The sequence below is a fragment of the Sinocyclocheilus grahami genome, unplaced genomic scaffold (assembly GCF_001515645.1).
Source record: "Sinocyclocheilus grahami isolate Dianchi unplaced genomic scaffold, SAMN03320097.WGS_v1.1 scaffold1120.1, whole genome shotgun sequence".
NCBI classification, from domain to species: domain Eukaryota; kingdom Metazoa; phylum Chordata; class Actinopteri; order Cypriniformes; family Cyprinidae; genus Sinocyclocheilus; species Sinocyclocheilus grahami.
In genome coordinates, this window is record NW_015506299.1 from 290,503 (window position 1) to 317,590 (window position 27,088).

Sequence of the window (27,088 nt, forward strand, 5' to 3'; positions counted from 1 at the left end):
GTATCACTTTTTTTTTGTATTTATTTTAATGTTGGTCCTATATTTTAAGGCCCTTTTTGACTAATTATTTAATGAGACTGACAAAGGTTTTTGTGTTCATTAAAAAAATGTTTTTATGTACATTTAGAACACTATACTTTGTATTATATTACCTTTGCATCGAATTACAAAAAAAACTAGTTAACGCTAATGAGAGGGTGTTTCTAATACAGCGTCTATGAGAGTGATGCTAAATTTGACAATGTTCTCTCTGACTGCTGTTATCAGTCTCTCTTTCCCCCCCTTTTTTTGAAAGTCATGAAAACACTATCATGGAGCTTTTCTTTTGCTGTTTGAGCAAATGTATATGCAAAAAATTATATCTGTGGTAGTCTCCTATTCACTGCTATAGACGTTTACCCAGCTATGACAACTTCTGCTGCTGAGAATCCCGGAAATGTGAAAAAGGTCCATAGAATAAAAAAAACAAAACGAAAACTGACGAAAACTGAAAAAACGGAACTGTAGAGTACTGAATTGATCTTAAATTATCTAATTTCTCTCTTTTAACCTTATGTCAGCCTGACAGAACAAAATACTCCACATACACACACACAGAAAATTCTCACTGACCTCTTGAAGTGAAATTTCAGGTATTTGAGAATACTTCTGGAGGCAGGGCTAAATGTGCAGCACATGCAGGCTATTATTCGCCAGCCACAGATGTGGGCAGGGCCAGCAGGCTTTGGGTGGTGTGTTGTCTGTTTGATGAGCTGGCAGAAGAGTTCATCTCTTAGGGGTCGTAGGTCATGAGCCGTCTGCAGGAGTCCCTGGATGTGAGGGATGAGATTGTCCTCTGTCTCTAGCTGATGAAGAACATTGAAGAGCTTGAGGGCCTCAGCCTGCAGCGTGCCGTAACTTCTCCCTTTGTCGGCTAAAAACATGCATATACAGAGTGTTAATGAAGAAGGTTAGGGTGTATTTGAGCATATGTGAGTGTGTGTGTGTTTTACTCACCGGTGTGCTGAGCATCTCCATAGGGTAAAGGCAGGAGAGCTGTATGTAGAGGGTGGTGTGTGTAACGCAGTATTGGGTTCCTCTTGTAGATCTGCTCCACCACCTCCGAATTCAGACAGTTCTCCTGAAACCAAATGATTACAACAGTATTTCAAGAAAAAGATGCTACAAAAACATGAATGTATGTGCATATATGTGTATGTTACCTTGATGTCCTGTATAAGTTGCTGCGTGGGTGTATCGACGAGCGGTTTGCTGTCGATGACGGTCTGTACAGCGCTGGCCCACCGACTAGCCTCCGTCTGCAGCTTAGAGTACAGCCTATATGAATGCTTACGACCAAATACGCTGACGTTCCAGTAGCCTAGACACAAACAAATATAAGTTAGAGTCTGAGAAAAATGTAAAGGTTGGTTGGTGTACTGTTATTTATGTGTGCGTATAAATGTGCTAACCAGTCTCTCTGAAGACTCTATCATCAGGAACGATCACAGAGCAGAGGCTGTTAAGCACTAAAGAGCCCAGTTTAAGAGCGTTTCTCTCTGAGCTTTTATAATAGTCCACAGAATTGTGAGTCAGCACAAACCAGCGCTTCTTCAACTTAAGATTCCCACGACTGCTGCCCCGAATCTCTTTATACAGCCAACCTGGATAGCAAAATCGAGAGAGAAGCAGACAGGAAGAGATCTGAGACATTTTCACATCTGAAATTCACATTGAATTCAGTTTTGCAGTTGAAGGCATCCTAACGTGGTGGTGTTGATTTGAAAGTAAACATTATAACATACAATTTTACTCTTTATTTGTCCAAATACTAAATAATCCTTCAAATCCAAATCCTTCAAAAATTCACCATCAATTATATAATACATATTACGTATATAATTTGATCCAAAAAGGAGATAAAATGTTCTTAACTCAAAAAAATTCAAAAAAAATTGACAAATTAAATAACATTAACATTATATGATTTTGTATATTAAGCATTCAAAAAATGCATAAAATATTAAATATAAAAATATAAAGTCAAATTCTTAAATAATCTTAATAAAGATATGATCCTGTTATTATCTAACCAAACCTCAAACTGTGAAGGTTTTCAATCATCCAGGTTTCACTTTGATTCTCTGACTGACTAGGAAGAATGATGAAACATTCTCAAACAATAACTGTAACTGCATTATTACATGAATGGACTGAATGTTAAAATTATTTTCAGACAATCCATAAATAACTGAGCTCGGCTTTTGACTTGTTGAGTAGGTGACCTCTCACCCCTGATGATGAACTCTTGTCCCTGCACACGTGTGTCTCCTTTCGTGCGTTGGAGCAATGTAATCCAGTGATGCATTTCTTCTGCTGATTCAGCCATGCAATGTAGCACACGATGAGCTGTGATGATAACAAAGGCATTTGGCCTGGAGAGAGAAAAATAGCAGAAACATTTAAAATATTTTAATGTCTGTACATAATAATGCAACTGGATGGTTTACCCAGAAAAAAATTGTAAGATTAGGTGATTTGGTTTAAACATTTACATTAATTTAGCAAATGCCTTTATCCAGAGGAGTAGGGCTGTGCAATATATAGAAATGATCAAAATATCGCAATATGCATATCGCTACGGCTTGCAATATATGGGGCCATGAACAAAAGACAAAGAGAAAATAACTCACTGCTCTTACCTAAATAACTTTTATAGCTTAAATAAGAATCAGTGCATATTGAATTCATAGAGTAAATACTAAGCGGTGTTGTATTTTTCCTTTTTATTATTCTCGTTCCTAAACTCATGTTAAAATGATTACACTAATGTTAAAATGACATTGTTATGTAATGCTAGAGTAAAACACTACCATTCACTTTCAGAAGTTGTTGTAGGCTAGAAGTTCACAGAACTGACTCAGCATCAGTTGAGTAAAACTGTTTCATCTGAGCATGTGGCACTTTAAGCATTATCGTATCTCATATCGACCATCACATTATTTAATTAGTTAATGAGTTATCGCATATCGCATTTTTCTTCAATATCGCACAGCCCTACAGAGGAGCATCGCAAGCAATTTGTGATAGAGCCAACAATATATAGTAGTAATAACTTAGTAAAGTACAGTTCAGTTCACCAATCCACTAAACTGCTTTTTAAAGTTATTGTTTCAAAAACAACAAGCCAGGGAGAGATCAGAGTATATGTGTGTGTTTTTACCGTTCTGGGTTGTCAGAGGCACATACAGAATCAATCATTCCCACATCCAATGTGCCCTATAAAAAACACAAACATCTTTTCTAAATATCTTATGAACGGTCCGCAAATTTGTCAGTGTATGTGTGTGTGTGTAATACTTACCACAGCATTCTGAGGATTTGCTTGTTCATCATGCATCTCTCGAATTTCCTGTTCTGTCGACATGTGCACCTGACTTAGCACGCTGAACCAATGACTGCACACAACACAGAGATTAATTAAAAAGCTCAGGTCAAGAGCTTTTATGAAATAAACACATTTATGAAATAAACATCAAGGCTTGAAGCACACGCTTTTAAAAAATATATCTAAAACAAACACTTACCTGGAATCTTCTGCAGTTTCTGCAACAAGGTGGTATGTTCTCCCTGGCATGACAATGTCAATCCCATTCTCCTTCCCTGTTACATCAATAATCTCTCTAATAGAACCATAAAAAAATGAAAGACAGAAATAAATAAACATACATAGAATTAATTATGCTTTGTTGTCTTTTTGCTGCTTTATGTACCATTTCAAATCAAACATTTCTACAAAAAAAGAAAAAGTAATCTGTGAGTGAACAGGTCTTTAAGCTACACATTTAAAATAAAATAATTTGTCTTGTTGACTGACAAGTTTAGCATGACTGACGTGAAACACTTCCTGAGGTCTTACTTGGCTTCATGCATGTCCAGCATGCCTTTCATCCGCTCCTCTGTGTCGTTCTCGAAGTAAATGAGTTTGCTCTGTCGCAGGATGAACCAGCGGCGTCTCCAGTTTCGACGAGAGAGTGTAGAGGAGCCTCCACCCTTCTTCAGCAGCCAGCCCTGTTTGAGCGCCTCCTGTCTGCTCCTGAACCACAGAAATGTTTCATCCTTCAGCACACACCAGCGACGCTTCCAGGAGTTCAACAGGCCACCTGCAACATACATGTGATGATGACAAAGGTTAACTTACAGGTACGTCTAGAGATAGGCAATGCACCTATAGCTGAAATAAGCAACAAAACTTGAGTTTGCACCTGCAAGTTAACTGCAGAATTGGAGAAGAAGAAAAAGTGACATGTATTTCATTACATTGCCTCACAAGCTCTGAAATCAAACAAAAATAATACAGAAAGAGGTGTTGAGAGAGGAGTGGGCAACTATTTACCTTTAATATAAAGGAAACTGTGGAAGTAGGGGAGAGTGACACAGCTATAAACAGAATCCCGCCGGTAAGATGATTCATCGTCAGTGTCAAACCTATCGAAGTCATCTTCACTGTCTTCAAACTGAGACACAGAAATACACATAAGCAATCATAAAAAAGCATAAATGCATGCTTTTGAAGTCATGATATGGCATTCATTACCATTCAAAAGTTTGGGATCTGTAAGATATTTTTTATGTTTTTGAAAGAAATATCTTATGCTCACCAAGGCCGCATTTATTTGACCAAAATACAGCAAAAACAGTAATATTGTAAAAGAACTGTGACTTACATTGCAATTACAGTATATCATTTATAATTTCATATCTTTCCTGGGACTCAAACCTATGACCTTGGTGTTAATCGCTCCATGCTCTACAGCATTCCCAAACGGATGAAAATCTAATAATTATTGATTATTACTAATCAATTTTTTTGATAAGAAAAACATCCAAATAAAAAAGGTGAAATATTTTATTTGTATTTTATTTGTATATTAAGGGGAGTCAGCTGTCAAAAATATTTGGGAATCTTTGCTCTACAGGAACACTTGAAACTGAAACGGACTCATTAACGCTACAGAACGTGTAAAAAACTCACCGAAGACTGCGGCCCCTCCGAGCTGAAGCGATACGCCCCTGAGCTAACACTGGTGCTGGTTGCCAAGGAGCTGCGGTGGTCACTTGACCAGTGGTCATTGTGAGGTGGGAGGCTGGGAGGCCGCATGATGATGCCTCCTTCATCATAATCATCTGCATCATAATCAGAATCTTCATCGGGAGGGATTAGCTCCGCCTCCTCTTCCTGAACCGCGTGAGAGTAGGTGGAGCCACTGTTGGAGGGCGGAGCATGATAGGCTGAGGGTATGACGATGGGCGGTGCAGGGGCCAGAGGCATACGGTCGTTTGCATAAGGATCCTCCTCTGAGGAATCATCACTAGTGCGGATTCCGCTTGTACGCTGTCCGTCAGAGTGGCCGTGCTCGCTGGGGTTAGGAGAGTCTTTAAACCCGTCTTCGTCCACTCCCAGGCCTTCATCCACCTCATCTTCCTCCCCTCTGGCTACCTCCTGCTGTGAGCCTCCGGACCCTCCCAGCGAGCTTTCGATGTTGCGCACACACTCGTCGATCTCATCGAAGTTAAGCGAGGTGAGGAACTGCTGCGCAGCCTTGCAGGCCTCCTCTTCTAGCCTGCGCAGCTCCTGATCACGCAGCCACTGCAGACGATGCAACGACTGTGTGGTTAGACTCTGCTCCTGAGCCTCTTTTTGTCGCCGCAGGTCTTCAATCTCACGTTCCAAACGCAAGATCTCCTCCACCTGTGATGCCTGGTTTGTCTCTCCCTCGAACACCTCATCAAACACCTGCTCCACCAGTGACTTCTCTGCCATAGAGAAGGGTACAGGGTTCTCAGATGGGCCGTTCTGAAGTGGGCTACTCTCTGGTATAATACTGTCTGGTATCGCACTCTCGGTTAAGAAATTTTGAATCTGCTCATTTTTATTTTTTTCCTCTAATCTTCGAGCTTCCTCCGCCTGTGTTGAACACAGAGAAAAGACAGTGTTACCCAACTTTCTACATAAACAGACTATCACTTGAATGTCACATGAATGTTGCACTGAAACCAAAAGAAATGAAAAGGAAAGTTAACCAATTTAACTAATAAATAATCATAACCATTGCTGTCAATGGCAATATTTCCTAATTAGAAAACCAAGATTGTTTTCATCAAAAACAACAAAACAGTACTATTAATTTGTTTTTTAATTGTTTCTCCACAGACAGACAGACAGATGTTTCACTAACTGCTTGTGCTAGGAGCTCCAACTCCATGTGCTGTCTCTCTCTGAAAAAAAAAACATCACAAGAAAATCTGAAACTTAGAAACAAACAATATAAACATATACGTAGGTATGATAATACAGGCAATTGAACTGCCTACCTCTCTAGCACCTCCTGCTCTTCTCTTCGTCTCTTCTCTTCTTCTTCCCTCTTCCTCTTCTCCTCTAGAAGGTGAATGTAGAGCAGTCGTGCCCTTTGCCCTCTGAGCCTCTTCTGTAGGGTGATGGTGGCCCAGCGCATCATCTGGAAACGCCGCCGCCAATACAGTGCACGGTAGTTTTTCTGAATGACAACAATGCACTGCAACAACCGCCTGTACTGCCTCCTATAACCAGCAGCAGAGGGCAGAGAGAGCGAAACAGAGGGAGTACATGAGAGATGGCACCAACTGGAAGTGAGTGTGTGAATAAGCATGTGTAAGTGTGTTTACCGTGCTCTGTAGCCCAGTATATGAGCTTGAATAATTGAAGCCGCTTTGAGCACTTCTGTTTCTCTTTGTTTCTCTAACCGCAACTCCAAACTTTCTCTCATAAACACCTAAAAACAACCAATGTATAGGCATCAGTCACAGGTCTCAGGTTCTATAACTTGTCACCAGTTATTTATTATTTTAGTCACCTTCTGCCTTTAATAGCTTATTTAAAAAAAAATTCAAATAACAAATATTCAATGTAGTGTCTCTATAATACAACTTCATGCATAATTATTGGAAAACAGTATGCAATGCTGCTAAACCTGTGTGATTAAACTGTATAGTGAAAATTCAAAAGTATTTAATGCCAGCTACACACAAAGTTACACATTGTTGCTCACTTTGGATTTTCCCAGCTGCCATTCAGCACTGCTGTTGTCATAGAGCTGCAGCAGGAGGAGGCACCGCCCCTTTGGGTCATCTGACAAAACCAAACCCCTCATCAACACATAGTACCTGACAAATAAAAAATAAAACAGTGATTAAATTGTCCTGCAAAAGTGGTTCACTGTAAGGGAGTCTAAACACAAGAGTTTACGTGAGTGGACACTGTGAATCTATTGATTTCAACAGAGATAGAAAAATGTGAAATTATGCGACATCATGTGATCAAAAATTGGGAAATGTTTTGTTGCACATCCGTGGACCAGTGAGAATTTTAGACAAATCAAATTCTGCATTATATCGAACTGACCTGGCTCTATCCACTGGCTAAAAACAGGTCTTACTTTTAAATGCCAACATTGTGCTTAAATTTCTGTTCAATTATAATGCTCTTATCCATCATTTGATTATCGTTCAATGAATTACTGCTACCATGAACAATAGAAAAGCAAATAGCTCTGAATTTTGTGAATAAGACACATTCTAGTCTCATCTGCATACAAAGAAGGCTTATTTGGATTGAAAAGAATGATAATGACTTCATTTAACTCTGCCAAAAGTGGTGTTGTAAAAACTTAAATAACCTTGAATAAATTCTCTCTGTATTTTCACTTAAAAAAGGAAACCAGAATGAAAAAGTTTCAGAACAAATCAGTTTTTAGCAGGAATGTGTGAGTTTGTTGTGTTTGGGGGACAAACCTGGCACAGAAGTCCTTGAACGTTCTCCGAACCGGAAACCCAGAACATCTGATTTTAACTGTCTCCAGCATCCCAGAATATCTCAGCTGGTTGAGGACTACAGACTGCTCAAACTGATTGGGCATCTGCAAAAGAAATACAGAAACATTGTAACAATTTAAATTTCTACAGCTTCTTCGCTGCTCTATCTAAAAAAAGTTCTAAATCTAAATTAGCTGAACTAATTCTGCTTTCAAATACAGATTGGTTGAGCTTTGAGTGGATTCATTCTTCAAGCACACTAAATAGGCCATCATCACCCCCTCTCCCCCTGACCTCTGACCCTGTGTGGGGGTGAGGTCGGAAACGGGGCGCTGTGATCCCCACTTCTAAATGTCATCTCTGTGGAAGGAGGAATGAACCAGAATGAAAGTGAGATGAGGAGATGAGTGGTGAATGAGCTCTGTGAGCGCAAGGTCAATACCAACACACACACACACTCACACTCACACAATCATTCATTATAGTCAGAGGCACATTAACATACTGATACATGCAGCACAAGTCACAGAAAGCAGACAGGATCAATGTCAGAGTGCTTCATGGGGGGAGGGACAACATCTCTCTTTAATTGTCTCCCAGAAAAACAAATACTGCCAAAATATAAAACATATTAAAGGGATAGTTCACCCCAAAATGACAATTCTGTCATCATTTACTCTCTCATATGTTGTTTCAAACCTGATTCTCTTTCTTTTGTCCGTGAAACACAAAAGTAGTTATTCTGAAATATGTGTCAGTGTTTTTGTACAAACAGTGAAAGTCACAGGGGTCCAGTGTTGTTTCGGACCCCACTGACTCTCACTGTATGGGCAAAAACAGTTCTTCAAAATTTATTTTTTATATTTCACAGAAGAAAGTAAGTCATTCAGGTTCAGATTAGGACAACAACAAATTAGGGCAGAATTGTCATTTTTGGGTAAACTATCCCTTTAAGAACCAAACCATCAGAATAGTGCAAACTGTTTTCATAAATCTCCTCTTTAATAAGCAAAACTTTGAGAAGCATCTTCATTATCCAACAGGTAAACAGATATCTGCCCACTCATATAATTGAAGACTACGTCACAGTCAAATGTATATTCAAACATCTGGAAAAACTCTCAGCATCTGTCTAAACATCACTACATCTGTTCTGTTTTTCTACAACTGGCTGAAAGTTTACTTTAATAATACATGAACTCTTACTGTGCAGTAAAGTGTTCTTTCTCATCCTGTGACCGTCAGCAGCTCTGAGTGAGTGTATGTCCACAACAAGCCAGTGATCAACTGGTCAGCTCACACACATACACACACCCCCAACCTCTCCGCTCTCATTCACACACTGCTGGTTGCCATGGAGATCAGATCCATGCTGGGCTAATTTGTGTTCAAAGGGGGAAGGGGGTATTGGAGAGAAATGCATTGTGGGTAGAAAAGGGGAAGAAGCCACCCCAGCTGTTTACATTCACGTAAAGTGGGGGAACAGCGGATACAACTAAAATATAATTGACAGAAAGACAGACATATAAAGAGACAGATATATAGAGATATCATACATAATTGTAAATTAGTTCATTAACAAAATACTGTATATTTATATTATAAATATAAAAAATATTATAATAATCTATTTTTACTGAAGAATGATTTTAAACAGAATTTAATATTAAATACATAGATAAATATAGAAAACAGAAAAATTGATAGATGCTATACATGATAGACATCATTTACAAAAAAAGTTTATCTGAAAATAAAAAAGAAGAGAGAAAACGGGGAAAAATAATTAAAGTCAAGTCAAACTTATTTGAAGACAAAAAAGGAGAAACAATTATTAAATAATTCTGCATTATCACATGTGTCTGTTTGATTTCTCTTGTATTTTCTTAAATGATTTTTAAATATTATGTACGGTATATACGTAGATAAACAAAGCAAACAAACATGGCACATAAGTACCTTTGAATTAGTTAGTTTGTTAATTCAGCTTTTAACTATTATAATTATTATTCTGTTATTATTATTTTGTTTACCAGAGGTGCTTTTTATATAAAATATAATTTAAATAATTTAGATATAGTAAATATACATTTTAGCTATACTATTTACTTGTGACTTCTGCATGAGGCTGAATTTGCATATTGATTTACTTCAGCATAGATTTGTTTATGCATGACCTGAAAGCAAAAGTAGAATGGAACAGAATTGATGCGTCCCATTAACCCCTCTGCACTCAAACAAATGAACAAAGAGTAACTAACATACACAAAACACACATGCAGTCTGACATCTGCTGTAGAGTTAATAGGCAGCCTGCTGAATGGCCTCGGGTCCAATGCAGTCAGAATAGAAAAGTGTGCAGAGCATGTGTCTGTGTCTCTCAAAGGAGACTTATATCTTCACATCAAGATTATGATGTGTAATCTCCTTCTGTCGCTACTGAATGAAAAAACGGAGATATACCACCGTACACAGAATCACCATCTGATAGTGTGCATGTCTAATTGATGTGTTTTAGATGTCTGCACTGGAACTCGTCCCATAAATATAAGCCGACTGTCATTCTCAAAATAAACAAAACCACTCAAAACTGGAAATCACCATTAATTCCAAACCAGAACACAATACAAAGTTACACAAACTGGCACGAAATCTGGTTCTTGGGTCAAGCAGCAGACATTTATTGTTCATATGTTTGTGTGTGTGACACATACCTTGCTATTGTTGGGTTTAACGCAGCGTACAAAGAATGGATTGGAGGCACTAAGGGTAGACATCAGGGAGTGCAATGAATTCTGGGTAGACAGAAATAAATCATCTGTTACAAAATGTTAAAATGTTTTATACCTAATACACGTAATCTACTAACTACTACCTTTAGTTACTTTATTTTATTGTTATAACTGAAAGGTGAACAGACAATCGTTTGATAGTTTTGGATTGTTTCTTTAGTGAAACAAACAGATTTGTTCCACTTTTTAAATCAAATTTGAGAAATTTCAGTAGAAATAAGAAAACATCAGTCAGATATCTTGTTACCTTCACTTTCATTTAAATTTGGCTATTGTTTACCTGCTCTAAAGCATTATGGGAGTTGTAGTTTCTTACCTTAAATTGGGAGCTAACAGTAGGTCTGCGATACTTTGAGCCGCACTTGACAGTGTCCTGTCCAGTCCAGGTGTTCACTCGCTCAAAAAGATCATACACAAAATCCAACCTGAGAGAGCAGGAGCGTGTGAACAAATGACCTCACAGAGAACAGTCACACAACTACAAACACACACACACACACACACACACCTGCTGTCCCTGAGTAAGTTGAGAATATCATCTCTGAAAGTGTCTCTGTTCTTCTCCAGGATTCCTCTGACATTATACACAACCTGGAGACAAAAAGCAGGATGTTAATCTGAGACATGACACCTGTAACGCTGATGTTGACCACATTTTTGTCTCATTCTCTAATACAGTATATACCATAACACATGATATATGCAGTGCACTACAGGTGAAGAGACTACAATTTTCCAAATGAAACTTTGCCATACAAAAACGCAAAAACGTGATCAACAACTTAGTGGCTGGTAATTAACAAACCATATTGTATCAAAAGTCTATTTAAAATCTGGTTCTTGGGTCAAGCAGCAGACATTTATTGTTCATATGTTTGTGTGTGTGACACATACCTTGCTATTGTTGGGTTTAACGCAGCGTACAAAGAATGGATTGGAGGCACTAAGGGTAGACATCAGGGAGTGCAATGAATTCTGGGTAGACAGAAATAAATCATCTGTTACAAAATGTTAAAATGTTTTATACCTAATACACGTAATCTACTAACTACTACCTTTAGTTACTTTATTTTATTATTATAACTGAAAGGTGAACAGACAATCGTTTGATAGTTTTGGATTGTTTCTTTAGTGAAACAAACAGATTTGTTCCACTTTTTAAATCAAATTTGAGAAATTTCAGTAGAAATAAGAAAACATCAGTCAGATATCTTGTTACCTTCACTTTCATTTAAATTTGGCTATTGTTTACCTGCTCTAAAGCATTATGGGAGTTGTAGTTTCTTACCTTAAATTGGGAGCTAACAGTAGGTCTGCGATACTTTGAGCCGCACTTGACAGTGTCCTGTCCAGTCCAGGTGTTCACTCGCTCAAAAAGATCATACACAAAATCCAACCTGAGAGAACAGGAGCGTGTGAACAAATGACCTCACAGAGAACAGTCACACAACTACAAACACACACACACACACACACACACACACCTGCTGTCCCTGAGTAAGTTGAGAATATCATCTCTGAAAGTGTCTCTGTTCTTCTCCAGGATTCCTCTGACATTATACACAACCTGGAGACAAAAAGCAGGATGTTAATCTGAGACATGACACCTGTAACGCTGATGTTGACCACATTTTTGTCTCATTCTCTAATACAGTATATACCATAACACATGATATATGCAGTGCACTACAGGTGAAGAGACTACAATTTTCCAAATGAAACTTTGCCATACAAAAACGCAAAAACGTGATCAACAACTTAGTGGCTGGTAATTAACAAACCATATTGTATCAAAAGTCTATTTAATCATATATTTAATAAAACACTGCTTATGTTAATAAATAATAATGCCTCTTGACTCTTTTATAAGAAAAAAAATGCACATTAAAATTACAATCTATATTATTTTATAAGCAACATCTGTACCTGTACCTATTATGAAACATGATCTAATATGAAACAATGTACCTATTATGAAACTTGATAGATATATGAGTAAAATGTCACTGGTTGTGAAAGATGCTTACAAATGCTAATTTACTCACATATAAATCATTTTAAAAAGTATACAGTGGGGCAAAAAAGTATTTAGTCAGCCACCAATTGTGCAAGTTCTCCCACTTAAAAAGATGAGAGAGGCCAGTAATTTTCATCATAGGTATACCTCAACTATGAGAGACAAAATGAGAAAAAAAATATCCAGAAAATCACATTGTAGGATTTTTAAAGAATTTATTTAAGCTATATTATTTTATAAGCAACATCTGTACCTGTACCTATTATGAAACATGATCTAATATGAAACACTGTACCTATTATGAAACTTGATAGATATATGAGTAAAATGTCACTGGTTGTGAAAGATGCTTACAAATGCTAATTTACTCATACATATAAATCATTTTAAAAAGTATATATATTTTGTTGCTGTTATTTTTGGTTGATAAAGTAAAGTATTTTTAAAAATAAAAATAAAAAAGGGTGTTGTACCTCTCCTGCATAATGCTTGATTCCAAACTGATGAACTGCAACACGAGGCTTAACGTAGAACTGATTCCTCTAATAAGATGAAGAGAGATATAGATTAGTGATTATACAGCAGTTCCCATATTCAGGGTGATTTTATGCCCAATATTCATATCTGTGGTGGATCAAAAGTTTATTTTGGCTCTTCCTTAAACATTTGGTTACATTCTTGCTTACAGCTCTTGTTCATGCAAACCTGCAGCCCTTCAAAAAAATGATGATGTCTGTGTATGACCTACAGCATGCTGGCTATGGAGTTTCTCCAGCAATGTGTCATCAGTGCCTTTAGGAAAATGACTCTCCTCATTCACGAGAGCGAGCAAACCCAACTTCTGCAGAGAAAACACACGCACAGACAGACTCAGATCTAGAACGTCAGAATGTAGACAGTGTTTCATTCCAAGTGGGTCTGTGTTTGTGTTTTTACCTTTTCTATGAGATCAAGGCACTCTCCATTGTCCATCCAGTTGACATCATCCCAGACCAGCCCTTCTCTATGAACACAAACAGAGAGCAATAAATGGCAGAGAATTAGATGTTTGTGTGTTAGTGTGTTTTGGTGTTGGTGATGTGTTCATATTTGTAATGACTTACTTGTTGTACTCAAGTTGCTCTAGAGAGAAAATGTGCTTGTTGAAATACTCCTGTAGCTTCTCATTTGCATAGTTAATGTTAAACTGCTCAAACCGGTTCACCTGAGAGGAAGAAAGAAAATCAAGCAAAAAGAATAAAATAATGACTCGATGTCATCATAATGACTCTCACCTCAAAGTTCTCAAACCCAAAGATGTCCAGGATGCCGATGGATCGGAAGTCTTCATTGCCATTGATACGGCTGTTCAATTTACGAATGATCCAAGTAAAGCACTGAGAGTAGAGAGCCATTGCCATAGAGTCCCGCGAGTCCACTGCCTGATACACACACAGGCATATTTGTGTTGTTATTCTGACTACAGAGGGTATAGCTATTTATTATTTACTTAAATATACTTAAGGTGTGACTTGATTGTTCATACAGGTTGAGTATTATCTCACTGTGTGAGCTGTTTATCTCAATCTCTTACTATTTATTTTCTCAATCTCTCAATAATTTTCTTACACTTAGCAGTAATACACTGGCACTGAATTGAAAAGTGTTAAGTTAAGTTGTGGTGTTTGATGGGAAACTTTGTTTGTAACACCCCTGCTACCTGCTCTACAGTGAGAGGTGTGCTGATCTCTTCTCCTCTGAGGATCATGGATCTGTGAGTCAAAACTTCAGCCAACTGGGCACAATCCAACCCCAAAAGTTCTGCAGCTTTACTGAGAGCTAAACATACACATATTTTACATTTACATATTAATATAAATGTAATGCAGTTCTCAATCAAGACAAAGAAAAACAGAGAGGAGAGTGGAGGAGTGCTTACCTGATTTAGAGCAGACCTGTGCTCCACCTGCCGTTAAAAACTCAATGTTTCCTACATGCAGGATTCCTGACAGGAGCCTCAAAACCTCCTTGATGTTCTCTTCTCCAAACTGCATTGTCCTCAGAGCATTCTAACACACAAAACACAGTCAACCAGCATTAAAACATATTTATACACTATTGTTCAAAAGATTGAGGTCAATAAGATTTTCTAAAGAAATTAATACTTTTAGTAAAGACTTTTTACAGCGCTACAAAAATGTATATTTCAAATAAATGCTGTTTCTTTGAACTTTCATTCATTAAATAATCCTGAGAAAAAGAGTAAAAATGTAAATGGTACTTTAGACTAATCATACAGTTGATGCTGTGACTGTCTTACCAGCACTTCCTGAAAAGTCTCTGTGTCATTAATGGCTTTGTCCTTCACACATCCTGACTGACCCAGATAACGAAAGCCCTCCGGAGGGGAAAGGGAGAACGACTCTGTGAGAAAATGAGTGAGAGCGATAAACACAGATCTTAAACAAACTGATACTGTGTAACAAACAGCACTGATTCACTGTGATACTATGACCTCCTGACCTCTCTGTCTCATGTGACAGTGACAGCAGCAGAAGGTGGCAAAACTGAGAAAACCAACACAGTTTTGGCACACAAAATGATAGCAAACAGTCATCTATAAAAATTTGGATTTCAAAAGCAAATGTATGTGTTAGTGTTTAACCAGGGTTAGTGTTTATGGTCAGTGTTAACCAGGGTTGCTGTAGTAACCTACAGTAACTAAAACCATAAAAAATATTTACTTGAAATAAAATAAATGTTAACCGAAATAACATAAAATGTAATCATAACCTTTTTCTATTTCAGCTAGCTGCAAATTCAAAATATCAATAAAAACTACAGCACTGTCTCAATGATACTAAAATAACAATTGTGTCAATAAAGCCTAAATTAATTTGTTCAGATTAAACAAATTACGCCCTCTTGAGGATGTAATACTTTTAAGGCACTTTGAAGACAGGGCGATGGGTCTTCAGTCTCTGACACAAGGGTTAAAAAGAGGCTTCAAACTGAAATCTGTGGACAATGTAGACAGCCCAGACTCACCCCTCTGTTCTGCGCTGGTTCCGGCCAGCAGAGCATAGAATATGCGATAATTCCTTTCCCCGGGATTTTGACACACAACACGATTCTTAGAGAGAAACACAGACAGTAAGAGTCCAACAAAGACATGATCAGTGACCCACTTAAATCACACACACACACACAATCATGCATGTAAAAGTTTCATGAATATAAGAAACTCACCTTTTCTAAAAGGTCTGTGTGTTGAAAATATAAAGTCAAGGCAAATGCAGAAAGAGACACTATCACAGTACAGGTAATGAAATAAAGCTAAAGAGATTAACTAACTGTTGACACATCCAAACAACACACCCAACAATCCAAACAGAGGATACAGTCTGTGATTCTTCCTCCCTGGATGTTTCCATGCTGGCTGAAATGAAGCTGGATGAATTTCCCAAAGCGACTAGAGTTGTTATTATGAACTGTTCTAGCATTTCCAAATGCCTCTATTATTGGACTACAGAGACAGAGAGACAGATACAGTCATGCATATGAGTGAGCGCACTGTTCATATGGAGTGTTTTGTGTTATTTAATATATGTACAAACCTGCTCTCCAGAATTGCCTCCTCTACATGAGATGATGCTCTATTTGCAGTTGAGAGCATCACACTTTGCTGACTCATTGCAGACAGAAAGCGCAGAATCATCTTTGTGCTCTCAGTTTTACCTGCTCCACTCTCCCCACTGACACACACACACACACAGAAAATATCAGTGCTGACAGATGAATCTTAGCTGAAAGTTGTAATGAGCTGATGTGGCCAGCAGAGGGCAGTTATATTCTGGCTCTTATTCAAGGAGCCTTTCAAGATACAAGAAGCTTTGCTGTCATAATAATGAGCTAACACATTGTTCAAGCAATAAATATTACATATACACATATATGTAGACTACTGTTCAAAAGTTTGGGGTCACATGAACAGAAATGAACAGGACACATTAAATTGACGCAAATGTGACAGTAAAGACTTGCATTGTTACAAAAAATTAATCAGAGAATCCTAAAAAAAAAAGTATCACGTTTTCTACAAAAATATTAAACAGCACAACTGTTTTCAACATTGATAGCAAATCACCATATTAGAATGATTACTGAAGGATCATGTGAAACTGAAGACTGGAGTAATGGCTGCTGCAAATTCAGCTTTGCATTACAGAAATAAATTGCATTTTAAAATATATTACAATAGAAAAGCATGATCTTAAATTGCAATAATATTTCACAATATTACAGTCTTAAATGTATTTTCAATTAAATAAATGCAGCCTTGTTGAGCACAACAGACTTCTTTTAGAAACATAAAAAATCCACCCCATACTTTTGGTAGAGCATACATGGCACTGTCCACAAATTAGGGCCAGCAGCTCGAATAAAAATGTATTTTAATAAATAGTCTGTGAAAGAAAATGGCGCCTTTCAACCCTTAGGTGGTCAAACTAGGGCTGTTTTATTTCTATTCATTTTATATGAGGTTTGCTAAAATTTGACGTTTAAAACTGTGATTTAATTTATATTAAAGACATTAAATAAACATCAAATTAAATTCATAAAATTATTATACAAGGGCAAAAACTATGCTGTGGGACAGGCCAAAATAAACATTTTAAGGGGAATACAGACATTTAAAGTGTGTAAAATTAGATACTTTTCATGCTAGGTTAATTTTATATTTATATTATAGTTTATCTAATATATCTAATAGTTTTAACAACAGAGAAAGGGATTTGTCCCTTAGAGAAATGTCATAGGACATGTACCATATTATTGAAAAGTAAAGGTATCACTGAAAAATGATGTTGTTCATAAATGTAAAATTATTTTATGCCTGTGCAGAGTTACTTTCAGTGTTGTGTTTGTGTCCTTCTGCTTGCCCTTTTCATAAGGCAAGGCTTGTTTGTGCTCACTGTGGTTTCATCCCGCAGGTCTGGGAGTATGTATTAGAAGTATTAGATTTCCATTGAAATTCTCTATTGCGGTTTGCAAAAATGGAAAAGAAAGCGTTCTCATATTGTGTGAAGTTACAGCACGAGTTTAAGAAGTGCACTTCAGTTTCTAGGTCGATTTTTGTGCAGTAAGAGAAAAGCCTGTCTTCTTTTGGTAGCCCTATCAATGTCCGCTTGCTGAGTCGGTACATGCTCAGGGCTTTTCTTAGTCTAGGCTTGGCCACGGCGGTCAGGTATTCGGCCAATTTGTATTGGCTCGCACTAAAGCAGAAGAGAGATCTGCAGTGTGGAGAACAAACACAGCAGTCTGCCACCTTTAACCTATGCATGCTTGTGTAATGAGTGCTGCCAGGCAGCCATGAGTTTGACCTCAAACCTTTATGAGAGTCAGAGTTGAATGTTAAGGTCATGACAGAAAACTTTATAGTCTTTTATAAAATGAGAATGCAAGAGGCAAAATGAAGCCTGCAGAAACCACTGGTTAGTTAAATGCATAATGACGTGCAATGCAATACAGAAACATACCTGATGAGCACACACTGGTTGTTGGAGCGCTTCCACAGCGATCTGTAGCACTCATTAGCAATGGCATAGATGTGAGGAGGAATTTCGCCCAGGTGATGTCGACTGTATCGTTCTATGGCTGTGGCGTCATACAGATCTGACAGACTCTGATAAGGGTTTACTGCTGCTAAAATAGAGCCGATATATGTCTGCAAACAGATAGGAAAAGAATAGGAAAATAAAAACTTATTAAGTGAGTAACCACATGTTTTAAACACCCTCTCCATGTCTATGACCATGCGCACATGTACGTGTGTGTTTTGGTATCTCCAGACCAACTTTTCTAACCACTGATGCAAATAGATTGGATTGGTTGTTGAGATGTTTTGATTTGAATGCCAAATAAGTGCAAATTGGCATCTATTTGCGGTCAAATGTTCAGGTGAGTTTAGGACATGTGACACACTCCTGCATCTCTCTTATCATATCGTATGCATGATCATATATATATATATATATATATATATATATATATATATATATATACACATGTATATATATATATATATATATATATATATATATATATACACATGTATGACTGAAGATGAAATTTCAGTTTATATGATATAAAACCAGATGTAAAATACATGCTGCATATATTTTCAGCTCATTCCAAAGGTGCTTAAAAGAAATAATTCATCAAAAATTGTCGTTTCAAACTTGTATGACTTTCTTCTCTGGAACACAAAAGAAGATATTTTTTTAAATGTCTGTCCTTCTGTCCATACAATAAAAACCAATGGGATTCAGTGTTGTTTTGAACTCTACTGACATTCATTATATGAACAAAAACAGTTGAAACTTTATCTTCTTCTGTGTTTGGCAGAAGAAAGAAACATTAAAGATTGAATAAAGCTTTCATCACTAGCTGTTTCGTGCTAATGTCTCAACTGAATGCAATGTCGGTTAAAATCAAATTTCAAACTACAGATGGTAGTTTAAATGAATTTTGCATGTCTTGTTTATGAGGTTAGTTCAGTCAAATCACCGAGATGAATTTACACAGTAGGTTTTATAGTAATATTAATGTCAGACTGTAATTCAGTGAGAGACGGATGGAAACAGAGGTACAGTAGAGTAAGAAGTTTTAAAGCAGACATTAAGCTGTCAGTATGTGGTCTTCAGAAGGGGAAAGCCTTCTTATTGAGACACAGGTGTTATCAGTTTGCTCAGAATGGGCTGGCGGGATTCCCTTCTTTTTTTAGGACAGGAAAAATGAAGTCATTCTTTGAAATAAAAAAAAAGTCCATTTTAAAACCAAGTTGCACTGCTGTCTCAGCGTCTAGGTGTCTACATAATCTATGCCTGGAATGGAATACTATTATGCTGCTAACAACAAATACTGCACATTATATACCATCTTCTGTTTAAAAAGCAGTATGTAAAAATGTATAAGAACAATATTTTTTTCCAATGATTTAGTTTCTTGGAAATATGGTTATTTTTCACTTTTAAAGTCAGCATGAAATCAGAAGTTAAGGAATATTGCAGTGTTTATTATAATAAAATATATAGTTTATTTGTGCACATCATGGTTTTTAAAAACTTTGTATAACTTGTCACTCACATGAGATGACAGCAATTAGCAAATGACAAAAATCTAACATTTGAATCACCTTCCAAAAGAAAGAAATTATCGAGTGCCGGTCAACAATTTTTGTTCTAGACTAGAAGCCATTTAGCTTGGATATACGTCACAATAGGGAATGCAAGATGATCAAGATTTTGGTTTCAAGCTGACTTTAATCAATTTTTTTTATTATTATATTATTTTTATTATTAGATATGATCTGAGTCAAATTGACTGAGAAAATCACAATAGGCATATTTTCTTGTTCATTTGCACCATTGGAAGCATCATAAATCAAATCAAGTAAACTGCATTGTGGGACACAGTCATCATGCACAATGCATTTTGTGCATAGTATACATAATGAATACTACTTTGCCAAAGACAGCATATATTGTGCCCTAATACTCCCCCAAAAAATCATGATTGTAACCCTTCCCGAAATCTCAGGTGGCCAGTGAGTGATTAATCTTTTCTGAATCATTACAATTTTGGTGTCAGGGTGAGATTTTAAAACTTTAGCTTAAATGTGTGTTATAAATAAATAGTGCTCATAAATGGCTATTCAGATTTCATAATATAAATTCTCATATGAAACAGAATAGAGGCTCGGACCCGGAAATAGTACACGATATGGCGTGATCAAATAGATAGCGACAGACTTCCTGAACAAGGCTTACACAATGCTTAATTTGGGAAAGCATACAACTCATACCATTTCAGCCATATAAAGATATGGCAGAAATAGTAAGAGTAATAAGGTAGTATTGGACTCAGCCAATCAAAGTGTGACACACTGCCCCAGTAAAAGCCCCCAGATGCCCCTGCGAGGGTTTATTCTCCATAAGGTATACAGCAGCCATGTCCTTCCCATAACCTCCCCTGGGTGTGTCTGCAAATGTGTGTAACAGCACACTGAGGGGTTTAATTGGGGGTGAACGTCATCTGTATCGCTCTGTTGTTGTTGGGCTCAGTCCAATGGTGCTACTAATACCTTCATAGTTAAGAACTCATAAAGTAGACTATAGTCACAGTAAGTTAAAAGATGCACTTTTTCAGAAAGCACATTTTACATGCTGTTCCACATGCATAGACAGATGCAGTCATGAGATTGCAGTCTAGAGAGACAACTGAGAGTGAGAGCTATGCATAGTGATGCATAATAAACGACACATTACACACACATACCCTCTCAATGTTAAACTGAGTGTGTAGAGTGAGAGTTGAAACATGATCCGGCCTAACTGAAGCAGAACTATTTCCTGCTACACGCTCACACTACAGCAAAAAAAGAGGGGCTGAAAAAGAAATAGAGAGGGAGCAATACTATGAAAAAGAGGTAAACCTCACATGCAAAAGACATTTTCTGGATCACCAGCCCCCTTGTGTGTGTATGTGTGTTTTGATGTGGGAAGCTGGCCTAGTATTTTCTGGCCAAATGTAAGGCAAAAAAAACGTACACAGCTGTTTATAATCAGAGAGGGAGTGAGAGAGCAAGAGAGAAACGTCTTTGTGTTTTAAATGCTGTGGAATCGGATCTCAGCTAGACACACACATTCCACAAGACGACACACACACACACACACACACGCTCAACCAGACGCTTTTATTTTCATCATGACTTGTGTGTTTTTAATGGCATGAGAAATGTTACTGTTTATTTGTACTTAGTCTAATCACCTCTTGGAAATAAGTAAATAAACTTCTCTGTGATTTTGTGCATTCATTTTTAATATAACATTGAAGTTGAAGAAGAAATAGGCAGACCACCAAAAACGAACCACACACAAATAACACACTAATTCGTTCTGATTGCTCCCATATGTCACCAATTAGCCAATCAGTTAAGCAGACCTGTGGTGGGTGCTCTAATTAGCCAATCAATTTATTAGATTTACAAGCATGGACGGGTGGGTTTTTTTTATGCGATTTTATATGAGAACATTTTAAAGATAATGTGTGTCATTTGCACTCTACTAGTGGCACCAAATGGAATTGTAAAATAAAGACAGTTTCCTAACATTTACATGTACAACATAACATATCAAAAATAAGCTCATTGTCAAAACTAGACAATGAAGAAAAATGTGTTTATATGTGAGTTTTTATCTGGTTTTGGCACCAAAACATAAACCAACATGTGACAGACTTGTGCACACAACCTGTCAAAATGTTGAATGCATTGGTTTATTGTGCAAAAATCTAAACGTGACACTTTTTGTGTCAACAGTTCATGATCTTTAAACTGTTCATGTTCTGTATAATGATCCTGATAAATTACGAATTAAGTTTTTATATCAAAAATCTGCACGTCCTTTTTTTAAAGCTAGCCCTAACCCTAATACACACCTTTTTGGCATTACAGATTCACATTAAGACATCATTTAGTCCTTTTAGCTTTTTTCTCAACCCCTAATAAGGTGTGGGAAAAGGTTTCAGTCATGTCGAAACAGAAGGTGTGTATTTTCTCATGATAAGTGAGTAGTTCTGACATGATTGTGATAACCATCAAATACCTGCAGACCACACCCACTCTCATAGTTGACTGGTTATCTCACACTCAAACTGATCCAATCACACGGCCTCACATGACAGACAGACAGAGAGAGAGAGAGAGACAGAGGGGCGAGTCGCCTGCTGGAATGATTGCTGTTTCATTATTTTAGAATACTCAATGACAGGTTATTACTATATCAGTACATGGACATGCAAGGGTTATTATTATTATTATTAGGTTGTGTGAAAAATAAAAAATAGCAATTAATGACTGTACCACCTTATTTTTATCATAATGTTTGACAAATAAAATCTCTTTACAAATCAATGATGGGACATATTAACATATAGTGTGTCATAATTTCAAACTGTAAAATCAATGTATTGAAAATGTTTGAAATATCAAGGAACAATTCACCACTAAATGAAAATTCTCACATTATTTACTCATCCTAATGTTGTTTTAAACCCAAATGTTTTTTTCTTCTTCTGTGGAACATAAAAGATACATTTTGAAAAATCCTGGCATTGCCACTATTTTGAATATAATGAAAGTAAATGAGGGCTTGGGCTGTCAAGCGCTACAGTGACAAATATGAACCATAAAAGTATTATAAAAATAGTCTTGTGTGCTATATAGACTTATGAAGTCATATGATAGCACTGTATGGGGAACAGACTGAAATTCAAGTAATTTTTCACTGAAAGTCCTGACATCTGCCCTAGCTCTTCTTGGCACATTCATGAGACAACCAGTCATGTTCAATTTGTGAACAAATCATTCTTTTGAATCAGATGTTTTCAATGAATCATTGATCTAGTTCTGCAATCATTTATAGTACTTTTATGTAGCATTTCTGTCCTTTTTGAAGCATGACAGCCCCAGACCTTATTCACTTCCATTATATTGAAAAGAGTGACCAGGATATTCATATTTTATTCATTTGTGCTCCACAGAAGAAAGAAAGTCATACAGGTTTGAAATGACAAGAGGGTGAGTAAATTATGACAAAATTTCATTTTTGGGTGACTATTCCTTTAAATACAACTATAGAGCAGTGTAAACAGATGTTAACCTGACAGATGTTAAGTCCCGCTGAGTGCACACACAAACAATCATTATCTATTAATTGGATTTGATGCAGAGCTTTGGAAATAAAGACTTCAGAGTGGTGATGTTGTTCAGAGAGTTAGCAGTAGCATGTTAACTCTGTTTCTTAAAGTCAGTCTGGAAATCTGGAACTGGACTAACTGCTTTTGGCACAGACCACATCCCGACAGTGCACACGCACACCTAACACAGCTGAACCATCCCCAAGGAAGAACACAGTACACTGTTGTGAGGAAACGCTCAAAGAGGCAGTATAAAGAAAGAGCGAAAGGGAGAGAGAGGTGTAATTAAGCAAATATATTTTACTTTGACACATTAAAGACCAGAAAGCCACCCAGCCACCTGCACAACAATCCTGTATCCTTGACAATTGCGTCTTTTACCACAACTGAAACATTCACACACTCTCACACACTAATTTGTAAAAATGCACGCTTGTGTGTGTGTGTAATTTTGCCGTGTGTTTGCTCACATATATGCTCTTCTGTGTGTAGCGGAGCTGCAGGTTGTGTAGAATGGCCCCGTCGTGCAGGTCCTGTAGGGTTGCCATGTCCTCGACCCCATTGATACTGCTGCTGTGCATTGGGTAAACCCTCTGCCTGCTCACAGCGTTCTGTTTGTAGGTGTACACCTGAACAAAACACACATTTGCAACACATATTAACAGTATGTTTTTCTTTTGTTCGCAGTATTTATGTTTTCATTTGTGCAATGATCACAAGAGAAACAAAAAAGAGGGCAATATACGAGGAATGTAAAACAAAAATTTAAAAAGGTGTTACTGCTCAAAAATCTGATTGGATGACCCACATTTAAAGGCATCGCAAAATAGCAGATATATGCACTGCATACATCCATGATGACACATCAACTAAATTCTATATTAATGCACATTAATGCAAAGTTGTTTGGCAGAATTTTTTGTACAATGACCTCTAAAATTCTATAATTTTTTTAAGTTATCCCAGGCAACCAATTTAATACATAGCTGTAATAGTTTCAAGACTTTCATATCATGTGAGTCGCCTGCTAGAATGACTGCTGGAAAAAAAACAGCTTAAACCAGCCTAAAATGGTTTGTTGGTCTCAGCTGGTCACCTAGCCTGCTCAGGCTGGTCTGTTTGCTGGTTTTAGACTCCTTTCAATAGGTCAGACCTGGAAGACCAGCTTGCCGATGAGCTAAGCCAGCTGAGCACCAGTTTGTTCAGGCTGGGAGATTATTTAAAGGTGACCTATTATGCAAAAATCACTTTTATAAGGCGTTTGAACAGTTGTGTGGCCGCAGTGTGTGAAAACAACCAGTCTATAATGGTAAAAATCCACACACTCATTTTTCTAATCCCAATAAATCATAAACAGTCTCTCCAAACAGCGGTTCCAGATTTCTCCCTATAATGACGACATACTAGGGAAAGTCCCGCCCATCTGTGACGATCTTTGCCCTATTAGCATAGACACAGCCCTGAGTGAGAAGCAGCAGTCCGCCATTACGGTTTACTTGCTGTAGCTGGTGGAGCTACAGTGTCTGCGCCAAAGAGTCATTACAAGTGTCGTGTGTTGGGATGCACCAACGAACATAAGTCTCCATGACCGCTGAGGTCACGGTGGTTAAATTTCATTTTTGAAGGGAATGTTCCGGAAAAAAAACGGAAAAGCCCTATATGTTTGTGCTAATCATTTTACACAACCCTCACAAACGAGGGTCAGTTCAGCGCTGGAGTTGTGCAAAGATTGATTCTGAAAGAGGGATCGATACCAACGTTTTGTGCGCGAACGTCAGCTCCAGACAAAGTAAGCATCACCCGTCATATTTTGTTTTCCAAAAGAGCTTCTTGGCACTCTGTAAGGCTAATGTTGCTAAAGCTACTATTGTCTCTGTTTTCACTGATGCTGCCTTCACGTGCTACCAGAATGATCGTAAATAGGAATGTGGTAGTTAAAAATTGCATATGAAAGCAATGTGAATTTGACCGCCTTGAGTCCAACTATGTCGTTATTTTTGTGTGCTCACCGTCTGTGTAATTCATAAACGCGCATTTACTGCACAGTACAATCAGATTGTGTGATATTGTCCTGTTTTGCCAGAGCATGAGACCTTGAAGCTCTGCCCTCTTCTGAAAAGGGAGGCGGAAGCAGCAGCTCATTTGCATTTAAATGGACAAACAAACAAAAAATGGCGAGTACCCTAAAAGTGACAATTTCAACAAGCTGTAAAAAAAAAATTGAGCTAAAACTTCACACACACACTCTGGGGACATCAGAGACTTATTTTACATCTTGTAAAAAGGGGCATAATAGGTCACCTTTAAATCAGTTAAGACCAGCAAACCATCTCAGACTGGTTTAAGCAGTTTTTTTCAGCAATATATTTAATATTTAATGTGCATTTATTTTATTAATTTGGTCATTTATTTGTTTTGTTTTTTCCTGGTAAGTCCAGCTGACTGAACATTATCACAAAGTTATTGTTAATAATAAATGTGATTTTTTTTAGCACATTTTTATGCTTTTTTTAATTAAAACAATACAACTAAAACCAATGCTTAAAAAACACTGAAATGCACAGACTAAACAAAAGGTGTTTATTGCTTTATTAAACTATATAGATCCTAATCTCAGCTTGGAGGTAACAGATGGGCCACTGATGGTACTGTAAACCAGAAACAGAAGCCAGAGACACGAGCAAGTTGTGTGTGTTTGAATATACATGAGAGAAGATGAGAAACAGACTCAAGAAACACACATTAAAACACAAACACAGATAGTGCTCGGTTGAGAAACAGGCTTAACTGAGTTTCTGGTCATCTCTGTGTACCTGATGGGCTCCATGATGACAAGCAGCCTGCTGGTCTCTTCCAAACAGGCGGGTACACAGAGAAGTGTGTGTTTGTGTAAAATGAGAGCATGACACCTGTTCAGCAGTGCGTTTTTTTATCTAAGGTGCACAGAGCAGATGTTAAGCCACTGTTATGTGTAATGCATACACCGCCACTCCCACTTACCTGTCCATAGTCGGTGTTAAAGACCACCACTCCACCAGAGCATGAGTCCACTGTACAGGAGACATAATGATCCTCCACCCAGAGCCACACACGACAACCCTATCAAACACACAAATGCTGGTTAGCAACATACTTGAAAAATAGCAGAAACAACTGTTTGCAAAACCATGCGTTAGATGGAATTCTGGATCTTGAAATTAAATTATAAATTGTTAAAGGATATGTTTGAGAACATTCTGTGGTACAGAAAAATCTCTAACACATAGAAGTTAGTTTATTAAAAACAAATAAGTAAGTTAAGTTAAAGGTAAGTTAGTTAGTTTGTTAGTTTTGACTGCTTTTATTGTCCTCATTTGTAAGTCGCTTTGGATAAAAGCGTCTGCTAAATGACTAAATTTAAATGTAATGTAGAAGAAACAATAAAATAGACACACCTGTTGTGTTAAAAGTATGTGGTATTTTTAATTCTTTCTAGATCTTAACATTTTGGTATTTGTAATTCTAGATCTCCGGTTTTAGTTTCCCACGTGTCTCCAAGAGTTTCTTTCTTTAAGTCTCCTAAAAAAATGAAAGATCAACCTTTGAGCAATATCTTTTTTCTGGAAGGCTCTCCTCATTAGGACTGTTTGTGTACATTATGTCAAAAAAAGGTATAATTACCAATAACTGTACCTCATTAGAGCAAATTCCCCCCCCCCCCCCCCCCCCC

General features: G+C 37.3%; 1 protein-coding gene across 1 annotated transcript in view; it reads right to left on the bottom strand.

Moving 5' to 3' along the window:
* The window catches only part of LOC107566984 (unconventional myosin-X-like), a 41,826-nt gene that overhangs the window by 6,122 nt on the left and 8,616 nt on the right, over positions 1-27,088 (bottom strand). The window contains exons 2-35 of the mRNA XM_016252563.1: positions 26,380-26,478; positions 23,850-24,008; positions 18,159-18,346; positions 16,236-16,373; positions 16,020-16,144; positions 15,868-15,881; positions 15,667-15,751; positions 14,939-15,042; positions 14,558-14,687; positions 14,339-14,457; positions 13,914-14,060; positions 13,743-13,843; positions 13,576-13,642; positions 13,388-13,480; positions 13,113-13,181; positions 12,107-12,189; positions 11,911-12,019; positions 11,517-11,597; positions 7,810-7,934; positions 7,068-7,182; positions 6,685-6,791; positions 6,355-6,579; positions 6,219-6,258; positions 5,015-5,947; positions 4,376-4,496; positions 3,899-4,142; positions 3,567-3,662; positions 3,344-3,437; positions 3,203-3,258; positions 2,272-2,414; positions 1,452-1,643; positions 1,203-1,360; positions 997-1,120; positions 613-913 (exon numbers count right to left, since the gene is read on the bottom strand). Coding sequence (XP_016108049.1) covers positions 613-913; positions 997-1,120; positions 1,203-1,360; positions 1,452-1,643; positions 2,272-2,414; positions 3,203-3,258; positions 3,344-3,437; positions 3,567-3,662; positions 3,899-4,142; positions 4,376-4,496; positions 5,015-5,947; positions 6,219-6,258; positions 6,355-6,579; positions 6,685-6,791; positions 7,068-7,182; positions 7,810-7,934; positions 11,517-11,597; positions 11,911-12,019; positions 12,107-12,189; positions 13,113-13,181; positions 13,388-13,480; positions 13,576-13,642; positions 13,743-13,843; positions 13,914-14,060; positions 14,339-14,457; positions 14,558-14,687; positions 14,939-15,042; positions 15,667-15,751; positions 15,868-15,881; positions 16,020-16,144; positions 16,236-16,373; positions 18,159-18,346; positions 23,850-24,008; positions 26,380-26,478 — 4,985 coding nt within the window. The remainder of the gene's footprint in view (positions 1-612; positions 914-996; positions 1,121-1,202; positions 1,361-1,451; positions 1,644-2,271; positions 2,415-3,202; positions 3,259-3,343; positions 3,438-3,566; positions 3,663-3,898; positions 4,143-4,375; positions 4,497-5,014; positions 5,948-6,218; positions 6,259-6,354; positions 6,580-6,684; positions 6,792-7,067; positions 7,183-7,809; positions 7,935-11,516; positions 11,598-11,910; positions 12,020-12,106; positions 12,190-13,112; positions 13,182-13,387; positions 13,481-13,575; positions 13,643-13,742; positions 13,844-13,913; positions 14,061-14,338; positions 14,458-14,557; positions 14,688-14,938; positions 15,043-15,666; positions 15,752-15,867; positions 15,882-16,019; positions 16,145-16,235; positions 16,374-18,158; positions 18,347-23,849; positions 24,009-26,379; positions 26,479-27,088) is intronic.